This window comes from Protobothrops mucrosquamatus, unplaced genomic scaffold (genome assembly GCF_001527695.2).
Source record: "Protobothrops mucrosquamatus isolate PMUCROS unplaced genomic scaffold, P.Mucros_1.0 scaffold_254, whole genome shotgun sequence".
Classification (NCBI taxonomy): domain Eukaryota; kingdom Metazoa; phylum Chordata; class Lepidosauria; order Squamata; family Viperidae; genus Protobothrops; species Protobothrops mucrosquamatus.
Window position 1 is genome coordinate 280,686 of NW_015386330.1, and position 18,740 is coordinate 299,425.

The following is an 18,740-nucleotide window of genomic DNA, read 5'->3' on the forward strand; positions in this document are numbered from 1 at the left end:
ATCTTGCTTAACAACAGAAATTTTGGTTCCAATTGTGGTCTTAAGTCGAGGGCTACCTATACATCATTTGTACGATATCATGACACACTTTGTTATGCCCCCTCTCCCATCCCAGCTCTTCCCTCCAGGGATGCCCATGGTACCTTGTGAATAGGCAATCAATCTGAACATAAAAGCTGGACTGTGGGTGATCCAGCATTGATTGTACTATGACGGGTCACCAAAATCATGAGTATGTTCAAATGGTATAATGCTAAGGAGTTTACTTGGTTACTATTTACAAACTTTCAGAATAGACTATAAAACTCTTAAACAATGTTTTTAACATTTACAATAGCTCCAAACCCTTACATTTCAGCAGCACACTAAAAATGCATATATATTTCTAGATATAAAGTCCGCTGAGGTACCATGTCCTCTCCAGGCATTGAAGGAAAATTGAGTCAATAAAATATTATGGCTTGCACAGGCAATTTTTCTTAAGGCTTGTGTTGACCAAGATTTACACTTTGCAAGCAATTTCTTTGGAACTGGTGCCTTCTCTGGAGCTGAGCACCATCTTCACATGTACTGGTTATCAAATGCTGTTTGACTATTTAAATCATGTCCAGCTGCAAAAGAACAAAAGCAGTATTTGAAAAGAGACTATCAGTTGTGGGAAAATGTAAACATAGCTTTTAAAAAATAAGTATTCTTCTTCTTCAGTTATTTTTTTAATATTCTGCCTTTCTCCCAATAAGGAGGACAACTTGCTAAGATTTGGACTTGTTATTTTAAGTGTCAAGGATAGACTTTGTGTGTAACGATTCAGGATTACAGAAGCCTGAACTCATTTGCTTACAATAGAATAAGCATTATGTTCATAAAATATATTGATTATATTTTTCTACTGATCTTTAATCTGTATCTATACATACATCTATACACTCAAGCGGAATTAACTCTGTCTATTAAATTATAAGTATTTTCTCTAAAATATATTCCTTAGCCTAATAATCAACAACACAGGTATTAGAAACCAATTTCCCAGAAATTGGGAATGATTACTGTGCAGGCCAACTTGCTATCTATGCTTCCAACAAAAGAAAAAAGGAAATAAATCAACTACACTATAAATAAACACAGTTATGAAATGACACACAGAGGTAGAAGCAAACAGTGAATAACTGCTTGATGAGAGGAGAATTACTCCATGTGATTTTTATTCTCCAAATGTTATACTACAGCTGAAGTGGCCAGTTCTTATACTCCTGAAGTGCTTCTGCTTTGAGGTGCTCTATTCCATTGAGGGTGAAAATTTATAAGAGTGGCATCATAAGGGCAATAATGTTTTCAAATGATATAGATCAGTGTTTCTCAACTTTAGCAACTTTAAGATGCATGGACTTCAATACCTAGAATTCCTCAGCCAGTATGTTAGCTGGGGAAGTCTGGAAATTGAAATACAGACATCTTAAATTTGCTGAGGTTGAGAAACACTGACATAGATAATGGATAATCTTAGCTTCTTTGAAAAAGATGTTATGAGACAGATTGGGCTATGTTTTTTAAAAATGTGCAATACAACAAGAATAGGTATATTGCTTCTTCTTGCTTCTGTCACTTACAATTCAATAATGAGCCACAAATATCTAGACTTGGGCCCTCTTTTACAATGTATACCCTTAAAAAACAAAATCCACTAAAAGGCCATCTTTTTGACAGAAGTCAGATTTCTAGCATACAGCTTCACCATGCTACTAGATACAGCACTTGTACTTAGCTATCCATATTCCTAGATCTGTTTATTGGGAAATTAATCCAACTGGAACTTTATAAGTCAACTGAAGTGAAACATCTGACTTCTCCTCCTAAAATCACTGAGCCAGAGGAGAAAGTCGGAGAAAGGAGAAGCTGTTCTAGTTAGAAACTCCAATATATTTTCTACCTATTTGCCACATAGGTATTCTGATGGGTGCAGTGCTAAACCTACCCAGCTGGAAGGAACATATCTTTCGCTCCAACTGCTGCAGGATCTCTCTATCAATGGAACTAATCCGGGCTCTTTTGGAAAGCTATTTGCTTGAACATATCAACCTTGTAATTTGTTACTTGCTGAGGATGAGCAAAATACTTCATGCACAGTCAGATCCAAGCAAAGCAGAATTAGTGCCTCACCTTCTAACACAACTGAATTATGTCATTTGAGAGTCTTCGCCACAATTTAAATTTCCTTTTTTTAAATTCCCTGATTAAAATCTGAGAGTCCCAAAATCAGGTAATCTGCCAATCGGGAGACAATCTGCCAATCAGGAGACAAGACGGCAGCCAATACTGTAGGGCAGTGATGGCAAACATTTTAGAGACCGAGTGTCCAAAAACAGCCCCCGCCCCACCCCCAGCCTGCCTTTGCCCCGCCGGCCCACAGGGCCACTCACCGCCTCCACAGCCCACCGCAGATCGTCCAGGCAGCCCAGCAGTGCCATGGTGGCCACACCCTCTGCCTGCGCCCCACAGCATCAACTGTGCACGACGGGGCATGAGGACGGAGTCTTGTCCCTGCTGCCCGGCTGTCATGTCTTTGGCTGCGCTGCTCTGCGCGGGCTGCACTCGGGGGTGATTCTCCTCCAGGAGGGCTACTGGTGCGGAGGGGGCCACGGGGGCAGGCGGGGCTGGGGCGACGGTGCATGTGCCTACAGAGAGGGCTCTGAGGGCCGCCTCTGGCATGCGTGCCATAGGTTCGCCACCACTGTTGTAGGGCATTGAAGGGTAAGCAATGTTTCTGACTCTACATGCTCTCTATCCAGCACATGTTCAGTGCCAGCATGACTTTAAAATACTTACCAGATCATCAACATCACCATCTTCTTCTGCCACTGGTAAAACTTCCATGGGCTTTTCTTTGGGAGCCAAAAACTGCAAACAAAATTCATTTGCATGTAATCAGCAACATGTTTTTCTTTGTTTATTCATATCCCTTTATTATTTATTATCAAACAACCAAGGCAGTGAACATACATAATATTGTCACTGAATGTATCTAACTCCTTCCTCCTCCCTTTTTTCCCCACAACAACCTCACCCTGCGATGTGAGTTATTAAAGATTAATTTCCCCTCTCTCCCTTATTAACACAACACCAACAACTTACAGAAAAGGAAGAAAAATATTTGAATCAGAATGTTAAAAGGTTTGGAAAAACAGATGTCGCCCTTTTGGATAATAGGACAATATACTTCAATTAGGAAGTAAGATAGGCTCTTGATAATACAGATGATGCTCTCATACACATTTTCTATAGAATTCCTTTCACTGAGTAAGCAAGCACACCACGCACACCCTACATCACTCTTAGTCTCTTCACCATTACTGAAAAACCCAACTATTTGCTAACTAGACAGGAGGACAAAAAGTAAGAAGAAATTAAAGAATGAAAGAAATGCTTTAGGTTGTGTGGAGAATCCCCAGGGATAGAATATATCCAATAGAGATAATTGCCTCTGTATGAGATGAGTGACTCATGGAAGCAAAGCCCTAAGAAGGTCAAGACAAAAAAAAAACTCTTGCCCCCTTCCACATCATCATACTCATGCACAACATTCCTGCTTTAATACCCCAAATAATAATCATCCATCAAACATAGAATTGCAGAATGTAAAGAGTAGAAAACAGAGTAAGCATAATGTGAACACTAGAAACAACAAATATCCTATCAAATGCTTGTATTAGAATAACGGGTATCAATTATAATTTTATTCTTAAAGTTGTCATATGATGCCAGTAAATTGCCCATCAACCACTTAATTCTACATCACAAAAAAATGATCAACAGTATTTGACTTCTGTTTTTTTGTTTCCTTTTTTAGCGCAAGCTTTGTTTTGACTCAATTTCCCAGCTATAATACAAACAGAACATTAATCTACCAAGAAAGTGCTACTTTTGGTGCTTTTGATTACCATCTCCAATATATATGTGATGGATTGCATCCTATGGTGCCTTTTCACAGAGTGCAATAGAAACCACTGAGGTCAGAGATTTCTACTTGTAGACCTCATTTATCTGTAGAATTGCCGGTTCTTAGAGAAAAAAAATTCTTATCAATTGGAATGACCGTTATCAAAACAGAGAACAGATACAAACTACTTTGCCTTCACAGACGAGGCAAATTTTATCTCTCTATACAAAAAAAAAAAGCAGAAGGAAACGAACAAGAATTTTACTGCCCTAAATGATATAGAGAGAGGTATCTCATTTGAAAGCAGTATATGCATTGGAATTGAGGTTGTGACCTTAACCTTACTTCTAAAAAACACTGTTTGACAGAGATCTTGAATCTTCTTTATATTAGTTCCAGGCTAGTTTGCAAAGAGAGAATTTTGGCAAGGGAACCCCTGACGCAAATGTGCAATAGAAGTGAAACCCAGCAAAAGAGTACCTCACATTTCAAGATGTGATGATGTTGGATCTAACCTGATTCTTGTATCAATATCCAGTGCCACTTCTTTGGTAACCTACAGGCAAACTCTATACTCAAAAAAAAAATGTTTATTTTAAGGCTGATTCCGCAGCCTTTTACAACAAAACAAAACCCACATTTGGAAAGATTTATACAGTAAGAAAGAATGCACAGTTGTGACACAGCATGCCTAGATGCTCCTCTTCCTCTGATGTTGTGGATGTAATGCAATTTTTCTACAGGCCATGTTGAAGTAAAAGCAAACTGTCAAATTTAAAGACCTTTTTGCACTGGAGCAAATCCCATTTTATAGTTAACTAAGGTAAAATGCTATTTTTGAAAACCATATATTTACTCTGAAGCCTCCAAAGTGGCACCATAACAGTACATTAAATGTAAACAACACATAACTGAAATGTTGAAATCACTGATGACGAGAAATTGCTTAGCAACATTTTTAACCTTTTTTATTTTGAATCAAAAAGCACTAAGCATCGGTAGATTTTTTTTTCTGCCTCCTGACACAAACTGCTTTACATTGATACAAAAGCAAAATTACGTATAATAATTGTGTTGAAATCCTTCACTTGCCATAAGATAATGACAGAAAATTCTTGGCCCACCTCTCTTATCCAGAGTGGAACACTTTCTATGTTTGTTTGTTTTTTGAGTATCTGTCACTTTAATGTACCTTCTCAGTGAAAAAAACAGAGGCCTGACATAGGAGAAATGCCTGCTTACTAAGGACCATGCATGCTTTGGAAATTATTCTGAAGGCAGGCTTCTGATGTTGTTGTTTCTGTTGTTCAGAAAAGCAACTTTGTTTTTATCAGACTTTGCATGAGAGTGTAAAAAGGCATGAAAAGTCACATCATTTCTTAAAGCATCAGTCTCTTGTTTTCGGGCACCCACAGAAATCTTTTTAAAAATTGGTCTACTTTAATGAATAATAGAGCGAGGCTATGCTCACACAAGATCTGAAGCTCTTCTACCAAATCATTTGCAAAACATGCACAGACTTACCGTTCTCAATTTAAATACAACGTGCACCCGTTAATGGCAGGTGCTTCAGATGTGTTATTCATCTATGACGATATTAAGTGCCTTTAAGTCAAGGTAGTTGCACATAGAAATATGGCCTATGATGTGAACAGAAGCTGATCTACAACCTGATCAACTATATTGAAGTTCAAGGCCTAGTTCATGTGTCTGTGTTCATTTATTTGGTCAATTTATATGGCCATCCATCTCAAATACTTGACTCTGGGCAGCTAACAATGATTAAAAGGAGGATAAAAACATTATAAATCAATGAGTAGCGTACAGAGCAGCTGAGACAAAGGACTAACCAACACGACTAATACAACTGTGATACTGGTTTGATCACACACAGGGGCCCCAGGCTCAGTAACAAAAGATCTTGCAAAGGGCCAGCAGGGTTGAACCCAATGGAGTGCTCCCCTGTTAGTGAGCAGCCTAAGTGTTCAATTAAAGATGCTTCACCAACACTAAAATATCTTGATCAACTATCAGTAGTAAATATAACTAATTCCCACTGATAATCCAAGACTACATGTAATTAGGTAATATTATAAGAAACAATCCTAAACCAGATCTACACAATACTGTACTGTTTATACACTGCTGTAAGCAAGTCAACATGGATTCAAACACAATCAGCAATCACAGAAATAGTTTCCACGTTGAATTAGGTTAGGGTCTTTGTGGAAGAGCATCATTCACAACTATGCTGGTGCTTCCTTCTGGCCCATCTGCAGCTTCCAGATTATCTTCAAGGGCTTTTCCATTAATATTATATTACAATAACCCAACCATGAGTTACCAGTATAATGGCCATCAAAAACAGATTTATTTCCTCTAGGTAGGGACACAATAGTTTATTGGCCGAAGCTGATAAAAACTTCTAGCTTGTCATTGAAGTTATGTACCTGCCCAGTATTAATGCTGGATCCAGGAAAATATCAGGATTATAAACCTATTTAAGAGTGAAACTTTTTCGAGAATAGACATGTATTTCAAATCTAGCCTAAAATCAGTAACAATTCTGCCTTGTATGTTTTGAATTTCAATCTGTTCTCTCAGAGGACCTGGAGAAGTTCAACTCAAGCTTACAGGACAGGAGCATAACTGAGAACCATCTTCATAATGATGAAAAATAAATCTGCAAACAATCCTTTGCAGTAACTTCCTACAGATATTAAACAATATGGGAGATAAGATGGGGTTTTGTGGGACTCTGGGAAGATGAGCAGAAGTCTCCCAATATCACCTTATGGTTGGGCCTGAAATCTAAGTCGTTTGGGGCTAGGGAAAAAATTCGAAGAATTGACCTGCAAAGACAGTAAAGCCTGACAAAGGAATGACAAAATAATTCTAGCAACTGCTCTGTATCAAATGCAAGCTCCATTTATAATGATAATAGACCTTAATTTTTATTGATGTCTATTACATTGATCCCAAATCATAGGTAGTCCATTCAGTGCTTTGCGGCCAAATTTTGATGGCTGTCCTGAGAAGAAAGATTTGGGGGTGCAGCATGTGATCCATATATTGTCCTCCCTTGATCTAGAGATGGCATGAATAAATGACTCCTATCCTTATCAGTTTGAGCTATAGGTTCTTATCAGTTGCCTTGTTATAAAAAGGAACAAACTATTATTAAAATTTGAACAATAAAGATTTAACAAACAAGAGGTTGGAATTCTCAGCAGTTTCCTTAGCAACATAAATGTAGAGAAGCAGCATGCAAGGTTGATTTTATTTTTCAACTTGTATATGCTTATTTCCACAACAGAATATTGCTATAAAGAAGGGGACAGGATGATGAAAATAATGTGCTAGTTAAAAATGCTAACAATGAAAAGGACATAGGATAGTTGACTCAGAATAGCTGAATATAGGGATCTTCATCACATTCCGTAGGAATATACATCTATATTTACATAGGGAAACATGAAGTGAGAACCTTTTTCCAGAAATGAATTTACTAGAATTAAAGATGGTATCATTTGCATCATGGGGCAAAGCGGTGACAATATTCCATATTTACCAAGAGTCTATATAGCAAACCATGTATTTTAGATATAAGTATGCTAAAACCTGATACCTTTTTGGCATCTTCAGCTGTCAGAGAGCTTCCTTCAGCTTCCTCGTTGGTGATCAATGAAATTCCATCTAAAAGTAAGCAAGTAATTTACATTTAACTTTTTTCATATTAGCTAAAGCATTACAGGTCAATAGCAATAGCACATAGACTTATATACTGCTTCATAGTACTTTTACACCCCTCTCTAAGCAGTTTACAGAGTCAACATATTGACCCCAACAATCTGGGCCCACATTTTACCAACCTCAGAAGGATGGAAGGCTGAGTCAACCTTGAGCCGGTCAGAGTCAAACTTCTGGCAGTGAGTAGTGAGTTAGCCTGCAATACTGCATTTTAACAACTGCGCCACTACGGCTCATAAGTATCACAGTCAGAAAGCAAAATATTTCTCGAGATCCACATGACAATATCACTCATATACCCTAATTCAACTGTTAAATACATATAACCCGTTAACAATATTTTTATAGCAAGGCATCCTGGTCTTCCACAGAACTATTCTGCAATCCAGATTATCTGGATTAAAAAGAATAAAACTGGTTGAAGTAAATTGGGGGTGGGGGACATTTTTAGTCCTTCTCATCTTATCAGATATGTTTAAATCTTCCTTAAGAGATAAATTATTTTGATCTGGCTTACTGTGGCATTTTTTTTCAGCACCAGCCATCTCACCTCTACTACTAACATTTTGCTAACTTGCTAACTTCGCTAGGTGCTAACTTCTTCAGAGAAAACCAAATGTCACGACCCATGTTCAATAGATGAGAATGATCATAACCAACCTCTAATTGATGACTCTCTATGTAAGCTAGCCAGATGTTTATGAATTTTGATTGCCTCTATAATTATTATGGGGAAACATCTGTTAGCTTGCACAGGAAGCTGACATTCTCTATTTTATGATTTAGCACCTATGTTTGATATACAGCCAAGATTGACTGTCCTATGGTTTTAGCCAAATATTTATTTCATACTCTTTAAATTGTCATTAATATAAAAGTCCTTTAGCTGGGAAGAATTTATATAAACCAAGTGGCTTTCTGTTTTTGGGCTGCACAAATCTTTATGTATGTGCATGTTAAAAATAAAAGCTATATGGGCATGAATGTTTGAGTTATTGTTTGCCAGTTTTAAAGTTAGCTTACGCAAAACATTCTTTTGATTGATTATTCCCCACTTGATTGAAGCATGACACATAAATCTGCCATACCTCTATAAAAGCTTTCTGCATTACATTTCTGAAAAAGTTTCCTTCATTCCATCTGGAGATGCCTACAGAAATTTGAATTAGCATGGGAAAGAAAGAATGTGCAATAATACTTTTATTTTAGGTGGCTGGCCAAATGTAACAGGCAAGTTATGATCTGTTATAACTTATGCATAAAGAAATAATAACAGATCCAATGGAAAGTGGGGGAGGTGAGCCCTCAATCCATTAACATGTTGGGCTACAAAGTAAGTACAACTTTATTAAAACGTTCTGGCTATAGGTGATTTTTCCCCCCCCCATTCACTATGCCCCAAAACATTTGCAATGGAATATATTGTTTGAGTGCTGCTTGCATGGAAAATCTGGTTCAAACATTTTAGTATTATAATGAATGGGTTGAATGCATCAAAAGGTTTCTAGGGATGAAACACTATAATTCCTCTGTCTATGGGAAGTTTTTGATCTAGTGGCTGAACAGCAGAGGAACTGTTCTCTGCCAATCCCCTATGCTCCATCGACACCCTTTGGAGTAGTGGGGAAAATGGAGCTAGGGATAATAAGGGGGATGAAGAGATTAGTGACACATTCCATGACTCACACCTCTTCTACCTGCAGGATAACACAACATGGATTGAATATGTTTTTACAATAGTACAGGGTTCAATAATACAATTACTATTAGTAGAATGACTATTGTGTACCCAATCCTTTCATCAAATTCATTGCCCACCTGCAACTTGAATTTAAAAGTGAATGCTTTCTATACATACATGTGTGTGCACACAGGAACACAGGAACACACACACACTCATATACGTCTGTGTATGTTTATGTGTATATATGTATTCCTCTGTGCACACACACAAGTGCATACAGGAATACAAACACACAAACATACACATATATTTCTGTTTGTATTCCTCTATGTGTGTTTGTGTGTATGTTTGTATAAATGTATATACAGTGTGTGTGTGTGTGTGTGTGTGTATGTATACATACACAGAGAGAGAGAGAGAGAGTATACATTTGTCACCTAGACAGTAAAATGGGTGGTATCTAAATTTCATAAATAAATCAAATAAATTAAAAAAATAATTATTTTGAATAGAAGTACTGTTTTCTTCACATTTCTAGGATGCTTTACAATTAAATCCTTTCTTCCTCACTACATAGCATAAACAATGTTTGACATACCTTGTATCACAATCTCCCAGAAATCTGGTAAGTTTTTGTCTTCCAACCTTTTTTTCAACGCCTCCAAAAAATCATTAAAGCACTGCACTTCTGAGAGCTGACATGGTGACAACAGCAAAGGAATAAGACAGGGAAATAAACATTAGCTTGACACCAAAGAAACACCATATTCTTAATTCATCGTGATACTTTGAATGAAGGGGGCGTAGAAGACAATTTCAAATCACCACAAAGACATTTATCTGCCCCCATTTAGATTCAAGCTTCTAGTATGCAGTGAATTCACAATGTGATGTATCAAATCATTTATCAAAGGAGCAGTGCTTGTTTGGTGGCTCAGACTAAGAAATTATTTTAGATGAAACTTCCATTTCATCTAACAGTTACAGGTAATTAAAAATTTCGAGAAAGCTTGGTCTGTTCAGAATGCGGACTTCAGATCAAATACAGAGCACAGACATCTCTTTTATATCTCTAGCATATTATAACAATTTTGTTCTGTGCATTTGTTGATGCCACTTCATCAGTTTTCAATTAAAAAAAAATCAAATCTCATTGATCTTGGTTTGCAGAAAAGATTATGGCTTTAACATCCATGTTACCTTAATAGCGTCCTCTCTGAAAACTTTTATGCAATCGATGCTCTTCATATAATACAGATGCCCTCTGTTTTCCAAAAACTGAAATATGTGGTTTATCAGCTGCTGGCTAACTAGAAGACAAGAATCATAAAATTCAGATATATAATTTGGAATGTGTAAGCAGAGTGAATGTCATTCAAGTTGTGCAATGTATTACAATACTGATTAATTCAAGTGTTAACTTTAAGAAACCATCCCTGGGCTCAATGCTACTGAATAGCTTTTATCCTTCCCGTTTGCAGGAAGGCTGTTGAGAATGTAACCAAATGGCAACATAAGAAGGTTCTGCAGGAGGCAGATTACCTGGCCCTTTTTCAGTCAGAATTCAGATCAGGTTATAGTACTGAGATAGCACTGATTATACTTGCGGATGACCTCTGGAGAAACCTGGATGGTTGTTTCTATCCTGGCCCTCAGTGGTTTTCAGTATGATTGATCATGGTATGGATCAACCTAGAAGACTGGGCATTTTGGGAAAAGTGTTTCAGTATTCTTTTTTGGGGGATCAATACCGGTTGGTGATTATAGGTGGGGTGGGGGAGGGTAGCCATAAACCTCTGCTTTGAGGCGTTCTACATAACTTTTGCCACCTCTCCACTCCCACTTAGCATCTATAGGAGGCTACTGAGCAAGGTCATCCAATAGCATGGAATTAGGTATCATCGGTCTGGTCAAGTATATATATCTGTGACCCAAGCTGACAAGTGATCCCATCAAGATGCTTCTGCAGTATCTAGAAAATGTAGGGGCCTGAAAGTGAAGGAACAAGCTCAAGCCCAATCAAGGCAAGACTGAATGGCTGTGGGTTTGGAGTCTTCTCAGATCTTACTAACTTTAGTTTTGAATGGGGTAGACCTTTCCAAGACCAAGCTAGTATGCAACTACTTAAGGAGGAGTTGACCGCCATGGCTAGGAATGCCTTTGCCTAGTTCCATCTTTCTCTAATAGTTTCTGCTTCTCCCATGATGTCTGATACAGCATGCCTTCTCCAGGTCCCTTGTGTTAAACTGTCACTTAATGGGGCCCCAAAAGTATGTTTTTTTTCTGTTGTGGTACCTGCCCCACAAACAGCACACAAGATTTAGACAGTCCCAATCATGCTGATTTTTCATTAATACTGAAGACCTGGCTGTTGTCTGGGTGTTAGCTATGGGGCGAGTTCATCTTTATGCTATGATTGTATAAGTTTTAAGTGTGGCATGTCAAGCTGTATTTCTAAGGAAAAAGATCCATGTAAAAAAAAAAGATGAAGGTGTGCTATCACAACCCTGTGCTCTTTTGAAGAAACACATCTGCCACTAGGTAACTGTTAAGTCAAATTAGAGAACCAAAATATTTTATTTCTCTCATTCAGATGTTTAGAGCTAGATACTGTATATCTAAGATCTACAATTTGTCTTTTTCACAAATATAGGCAACATGGTGCTCCAGAGTGACATTGGGATCATGAATAGGTTCCTTCTTTCATTTGATTTTGATTTATTTTAGATTTAAACAATTTTTAAAAATCGATAAGAAACTAGCAAACTGCAAAGCAAAGCTCTTGTCCTAGCATCAGTTTCAGTGATGGCTTTGGAGCCCGGATGACTTTAGATTCTTAAAAAATAAAAAATTGGGTGGCTGCAATCCAGTGCGGACAGCTGGAAGCAAACATAAGTTTGCCTTCTAGTAGTTATGTACTTTTGATTTTCTTCGCCCACCGCAGTAGCCATTTTATAAATAGACAAGTTTTGCAAGGCCCTATTTGGTGAGAACACGAACCTCAGGCTTCAAAATTCCAAATGATCTGACTCACAAAAATGTTTCCTAGACATACATACTCTACCATTTTTGAAGGAGCTTGGTGTGGTTTTTGCAAGGCATATGGATAACAAAACAACGGGTAACCCGGATCATCATTGATGGGCAAGGTCTAAACCAGGGGTAGGCAACCTTGGCTCTTTTATGACTCGTGGACTTCAACTCCCAGAATTCCTGAGCCAGCATGACTCAGCTTGGAAACTCTCCCTTTCCCCTCAGCATGGCTGGCTCAGGAATTCTGGGAGTTGAAGTCCACAAGTCATAAAAGAGCCAAGGTTGCCTGCCCCTGGTCTAAACAGTAGCTTTGTTCATTTACAAAGAATTATTAAATCACAGACAGCCGTCATCAGAGAAGGGATCATAAGCACAAAAAAATAAATAGCTAGAAAAGGAGTACTTGTAAAACTAGCCAACACTGTGATACTCAATATGCTAGCATCCAGACAATTATTTGGATCTAGATTCTCCTGTTTCAAAAACAAAATTCTAAACCAAATGGTGATGTGTTCCTTTTTATATTTTTATACTGTGGCATGAGCAAAGAGGAATAATCTTTTTGTATGGCTTAATTAATAGGGCAATGCAGCTAATTTGAATTGAAAGGGCAAAATGAGACCTGAAACACACCTAGGCACAGAAGTATATGTTTAAGGTGCTACAAATGCTACAGAGATACCCATGAATCACATTTTGGCTTTTGAATCTGGATCACCACGCAGTCCTATTAAGGTAGATAAGACTGAATAATTTACTAAGGTTGTTTTCATTTAAAACATGTTTTAGAATAAATATATGGCCTTTATAACTGACCTAAAACAAATTCTTGCCAATCTGAACAACCTGAGACTCAAAACATTAATTTATTATTTTTTAAAAAACAACACATCACTGTTTTAAAAGCAACTCCTTTAAGGTATAATAGTATGAAATAGCAGCACTGAAAGCTCCATTACAATTTATTCATCTCACATGACATGAAGTATCTCAACTCCTTGTTGCATCTTACAGTGCAAATTACTTTGAAAAATACTTTCAAGGAACATTACCTTGCAGAGAAGCTAGTAATAGAGTAAATCTTTTTTTAGATTAATTATGCGTGCCCTTGTGATAACATATAGATATGTACATGTGTGTATATTATTTTAAGGGAAGAAAATCCCTCTCTGATTACAACTCTTTCAGCTTGTGGTCGGTCAGATGTTATATGTGAGGTTCTTTAGGGGCTAAATACCAGAGAGGAGAGATTTTAAAATCTAATTCTTCCACTTAAGCACACAGCAATTCCCCAGGCTTCATTAAAGACATGCCATATTGCATCCTCCAACTATTTATCTAAATTTGGCTCCCAAATTTGTTATATGCCTCCTATAGGGTTACCTAGATCTATTTTCAACAAGTAATGAGTAATTTTGTAATGTTATATCTTAGAATTATGCTAAATAACTGATAAGTAATCATTACTTTCTCAAATTTAGTGTGCAGTTCACAACTTCTATCACCTTGGGTTTTTCATCAGAAGAGTTGGCAGAGAAACATCTGGTACAAGTGCCAAATTAGATCTAGGTATTCAAGCATGCATAACAGGGAAGCTAATCCATAACCAAAATAGCTTCTGTACGTGAATAAAATAGATTATTAACATTATTTCTTTATAGGATGGGCTACGCCAAGTTCCATGTACGCAGAAGACATTGTTATTTCTGTTAATTGTAAAAGAATGTTGTATTATAAGATAACAATTGATGGAATAGGTCTGTGAGGAAGACATCTTCCAAATCTTTGGACTGTAGAAAGTATTGTACCTAATTATTAGATGAAACCTTTGGACTTCAGCTCTTGTAGCTGCTTAGAATGACCAAGCAGTCAATTAGCAGGCAATACCGACAGATCTTCACAAAGGATTTAATTTAATTTTAGATTGGCCTGGCCAGCTTTGTTCATGGCTCTTCAGATTGAATCCTGAAAGTTAAAGCTTCCAAACAGATCTAGACACTTCCCTGAACAATTAAGGGCACTTATGAGTCATTCTATGGAAACAGAGCTATTTTTGCCCACAAAACCAGGAAATAATAGCCTTTATGTTGGCTTTTATTTTGTCAAATAAACAACAGTTTCAAAACTGATGGGGAAAGAAATAAGCTAGCTTAACATATATACAATAGCTGCAATTCCCCTCTTTTTAAAGAATAAATTTAATCTTTATAATTGCTACAACAAATTTAACTGCATAATGAATACACATAATTTCATAGAAAGCTACTTCTCACAACAATTATTTTATTATGCTTAAGACTTCTGCCTGTCTTTCCCCCCCAAATACAATTATAGAACTCCCACAATTCAAAACAAAAATACAGCTATGTCATAATGTAACAAATCAAACAATCCACATTTTCCTATTACAGCAAAAATATTTCCCAAAATTTAGTTGCTTAGTAAAAACCACTGATACAAAATAAAGTTGGACGTTTTTTTTACTGCAGGAAACTATGCCATGTTCTAGAGCAGGGGTCTTCAAACTTGGCCCTTTTATGACTTGTGGACGTCAACTCCCAGAATTCCTCAGCCAGCGTGCCTGGATGAGGAATTCTGGGAGCTGAAATCCACAAGTCATAAAAGGGCCAAGTTTGAAGACCCCTGTTCTAGAGAGCACTTACAGAATACCTGCAAAGAAACATTATTATAAATGGCAGTGAGGAAATCACTGTAGTACCACAACCAGAATGTCTGGAGAATGTGGGTTTAAGAATATGTTTGATAATGCAGACTACAGCCAGTCTTCCTGTTCAGGGGCCTGAAGTGTCTTTGGAAGTATTTCAGGAACAGTAACATTTGATTGCTTCCCAAATGATAGGTGCGGCGTTATTAAAATTTGACCTCTTCAAACCTACTAAACCCACCTTGTTAGGCCTTCATCGACTTGACTAACTTATATACTGTAGGTCTGAACTATAATTAAGCACACCTACTTTTCAATGGTGTCTCTCACTGGATTTCACCAAGGACAAAGAGGGCAAGCCTATCTTATCTTGAAATGCTTGCATTTCTGCCAAGAGTGAGACCATCAAGGTTCAAGATTGTGAAATCTTGCCAAAAATGTGACAATCAAAACTAAGGAGTTATTGTTTATAACAGGTGGTGATGACACGACCTCAAAGCTAGAGTATCTGTTTCTCAAGGTTAATTGGACTGAAATAGAAAAACAATCCTACTCAACAAAGATGTCTCACCAAGGATGGGACAAAACCAAGTGTGAGCCAAATTTAACCTAGTGACTAAAATAAATGCTTAATTCTAAGGCACAATACTGAAGCTTTATAGGAAAATATAAAATCACACAGATTTTCTATGTAACATGTACCTAAGGAAAAGAAGCACATACTACTACAGGTAATCCACAACTTAGGACTACAATTGAACCCAGAATTTCTGTTGTTAAGTGAGATATTTGTTAAGTGAGTTTTGCCTCATTTTATGACCTTTCTTGCCACAGTTGTTAAGTGAATCACTGCAGTTGTTAAATTAGTAACACAGTTAATAATAATAATAATAATAATAATAATAATAATAATAACAACAACAACAACAACAATAATAAAGTTGGAAGGGACCTTGGAGGTCGTCGAGTCCAACCCCCTGCTCAGGCAGGAAACCCTACACCATTTCGGACAGATGGCTGTCTAGTCTCTTCTTAAAAACTTCCAGTGTTGGAGCATTCACCGCTTCTGGAGGCAGGTTGTTCCATTGGTTAATTGTTCTAACTGTCAGGAAGTTTCTCCTTAGTTCTAGGTTGCTTCTCTCCTTGATTAGTTTCCATCCGTTGCTTCTTGTCCTGCCCTCAGATGCTTTGGAGAATAGCTTGACTCCCTCTTCTTTGTGGCAGCCCCTGAGATATTGGAACACTGCTATCATGTCCCCCCTCGTCCTTCTCTTTGTTAAACTAGACATACCCAATTCCAACAACCGTTCCTCATATATTTTAGCCTCCAGTCCCCTAATCATCTTTGTTGCTCTTCTCTGTACTCTTTCTAGAGTCTCAACATCTTTTTTACATCGTGGTGACCAAAACTGGATGCAGTATTCCAAGTGTGACCTTACCAAGGCATTGTAAAGTGGTATTAATACTTCATGTGATCTTGATTCTATCCCTCTGTTAATGCAGCCTAGCACTGTGTTGGCTTTTTTGGAGCTGCAGCACACTGCTGGCTCATATTTAAGTGATTGTCCACTAGGACTCCGAGATCCCTCTCACAGTTACTACTATTGAGCAAGGTACCCCCTATACTATACTTGTACATTTGGTTTTTCTTGCCTAAATGTAGAACCTTACTTTTTTCACCACTGAATTTCATTTTGTTAGATAGCGCCCAATGTTCAAGTCTGTCCAGATCCTCCTGTATCCTAAGCCTGTCTTCTGGAATGTTGGCTATTCCTGCCAGCTTGGTCTCATCCGCAAATTTGATGAGTTCCCCATCTATCCCCTTGTTCAAATCGTTGATGAAGATGTTGAAGAGCACTGGGCCTAGAACAGAGCCCTGGGGCACCCCACTACACACTTCTTTCCATGTAGATGCAGTTCCATTGAGGAATTAATCTGAAGTGAATCTGGCTTTCCCATTAACTTTGTTTGTCAAAAAGTTGCAAAAGGGACACTGCAACTGTCATAAATGCGAACCAGCTGTCAAACATCTGGATTCTGATCATATGACCATGGGGATGCTGCAAAGGTTGCAATTGTGAAAAACGGTCATACGTCACACTTTTCAGTGCTGTTGTAACTTTGAACGGTCACTAAACAAACTGTTGTAAATTGAGGACTATCTGTACTCAATTTCTCCCTGTCACTCTTCTGGTAAAACCAGCCATGCTATATCTTGAGCTTCAAAAAAAATGGTGAAGAACTGAAGACCTGCTCTGTTCCATTTCGCACAGGAGGAGGGCGTGTTATAACTGAGAGTGGAGCACATGATGTTTCTATATTAGGTTTTATCTTCTGTTTTTGTAATTTGTCTTGGAGTATTACAGTATTTTACTTTATGCTGACATTGTTAGTCACCCTCTGTGAACGGGCAGCATATACGCACCACAAGTATAAGTATATAAATAAATTCAACAATAACCTGTCATTCTAAGTCGCTTGTCCATCACTAAGATCAGAGGATGAAAAAAAGAAACCTGCCTCTGGTGAATCCCTAGAATTCACCGGAGCACTATTTGAAGCAACCCATATAGTGCATGTACCTATTAATCCATATTAATTGGATGCTAATTCGGGGACCATAACACTTATTTTGTAACACTTAATGTGATCCAATAACGGCAACAGCTATACTGACCTGCAGCAAAAAAGAAACTGGGCCAGGATGTACCAGTGCTGCTTCCTTTATAGACTAGTCAGATTCTTTCTAAGTTCATCCCCTCCATACCTAATGATCCTGTCATAAATTATAATTTCTTATAAACTGCAGCAATAAAAATGAAATCCTGCTGTTTCCCCCCCTCCCCCCTATTTCTAGAGTGCTGCCTCTTCAGTGATGTGTTAAATTAAAACCCCAGGCATCAGGAAAGTATAGAAGTCTTTATTGTGAAGGCACTCCCAATTGTCAATGAATTTTCAAGTTCATTTTGATCTACCAACTTCCCCACTGAAACAACAACATGCTCCCCTTCTGAAGAATACTTAGCCACTTAAGTGACAGCATTCTTTGTAGCTACTTTTTGGAACCGAAACCTGGAACGGTATAATTCTCTCTATGTACTAAATAAGGGGAAACAATTTGATAGTTTCAATCCACTGTGAAATATGCTAACATGACTCCAACAGAAACCTCAATCCATTATTGAATATTTCAGAAAAGTAGATGGGTAAAGGAAGCTGAGGACCTGTTCAACACCAACTCAAATTGATGACCTTAGTAATGTTGGAAGAATTTTCCTTGACAATAGTTGATGTAGCTTTAGACTAGGATTAGGCTGGAATGAGGAACTGTCTTATGTTGATAATATGTGTTTGTGGAGGGGGGAGTGGTGGTTTATTGATTATATGCCATCAGGTTGTTGTCAGCTCTTAGTGAACTACATAGATCTCCTCCAGCATGATCTGTTCCCAACCTGGTACTGCTAATCTGGTCCTTCAGCTCTTCCAACCATGCACTCATTGCCACCATAACTGAATCCATTCACCTGCTGCTGATCATTCTCTTCTTCTCTTTCCTTTCACCTTTGCCAGCATTAGAGTTCTCCCAAAGAGGTAGCATATTGTGTCCAATTTTTGTTTAAGTTGGTTTATATTCTATTTTACTGATTTACCCGTACTATGCTTAGTTTTAAGCA

The 18,740-nt window shown here is 37.7% G+C and overlaps 1 protein-coding gene across 1 annotated transcript in view; it reads right to left on the reverse strand.

Moving 5' to 3' along the window:
• Nucleotides 1-248: 248 nt before the first annotated feature.
• XRCC5 (X-ray repair cross complementing 5) overlaps nucleotides 249-18,740 on the reverse strand; it is a 57,321-nt gene continuing 38,829 nt past the window's right edge. Inside the window, exons 17-21 of the mRNA XM_015831175.1 lie at nucleotides 10,569-10,678; nucleotides 9,967-10,063; nucleotides 7,563-7,630; nucleotides 2,824-2,895; nucleotides 249-611 (exon numbers count right to left, since the gene is read on the reverse strand). Coding sequence (XP_015686661.1) covers nucleotides 597-611; nucleotides 2,824-2,895; nucleotides 7,563-7,630; nucleotides 9,967-10,063; nucleotides 10,569-10,678 — 362 coding nt within the window. The 3' untranslated portion in view covers nucleotides 249-596. The remainder of the gene's footprint in view (nucleotides 612-2,823; nucleotides 2,896-7,562; nucleotides 7,631-9,966; nucleotides 10,064-10,568; nucleotides 10,679-18,740) is intronic.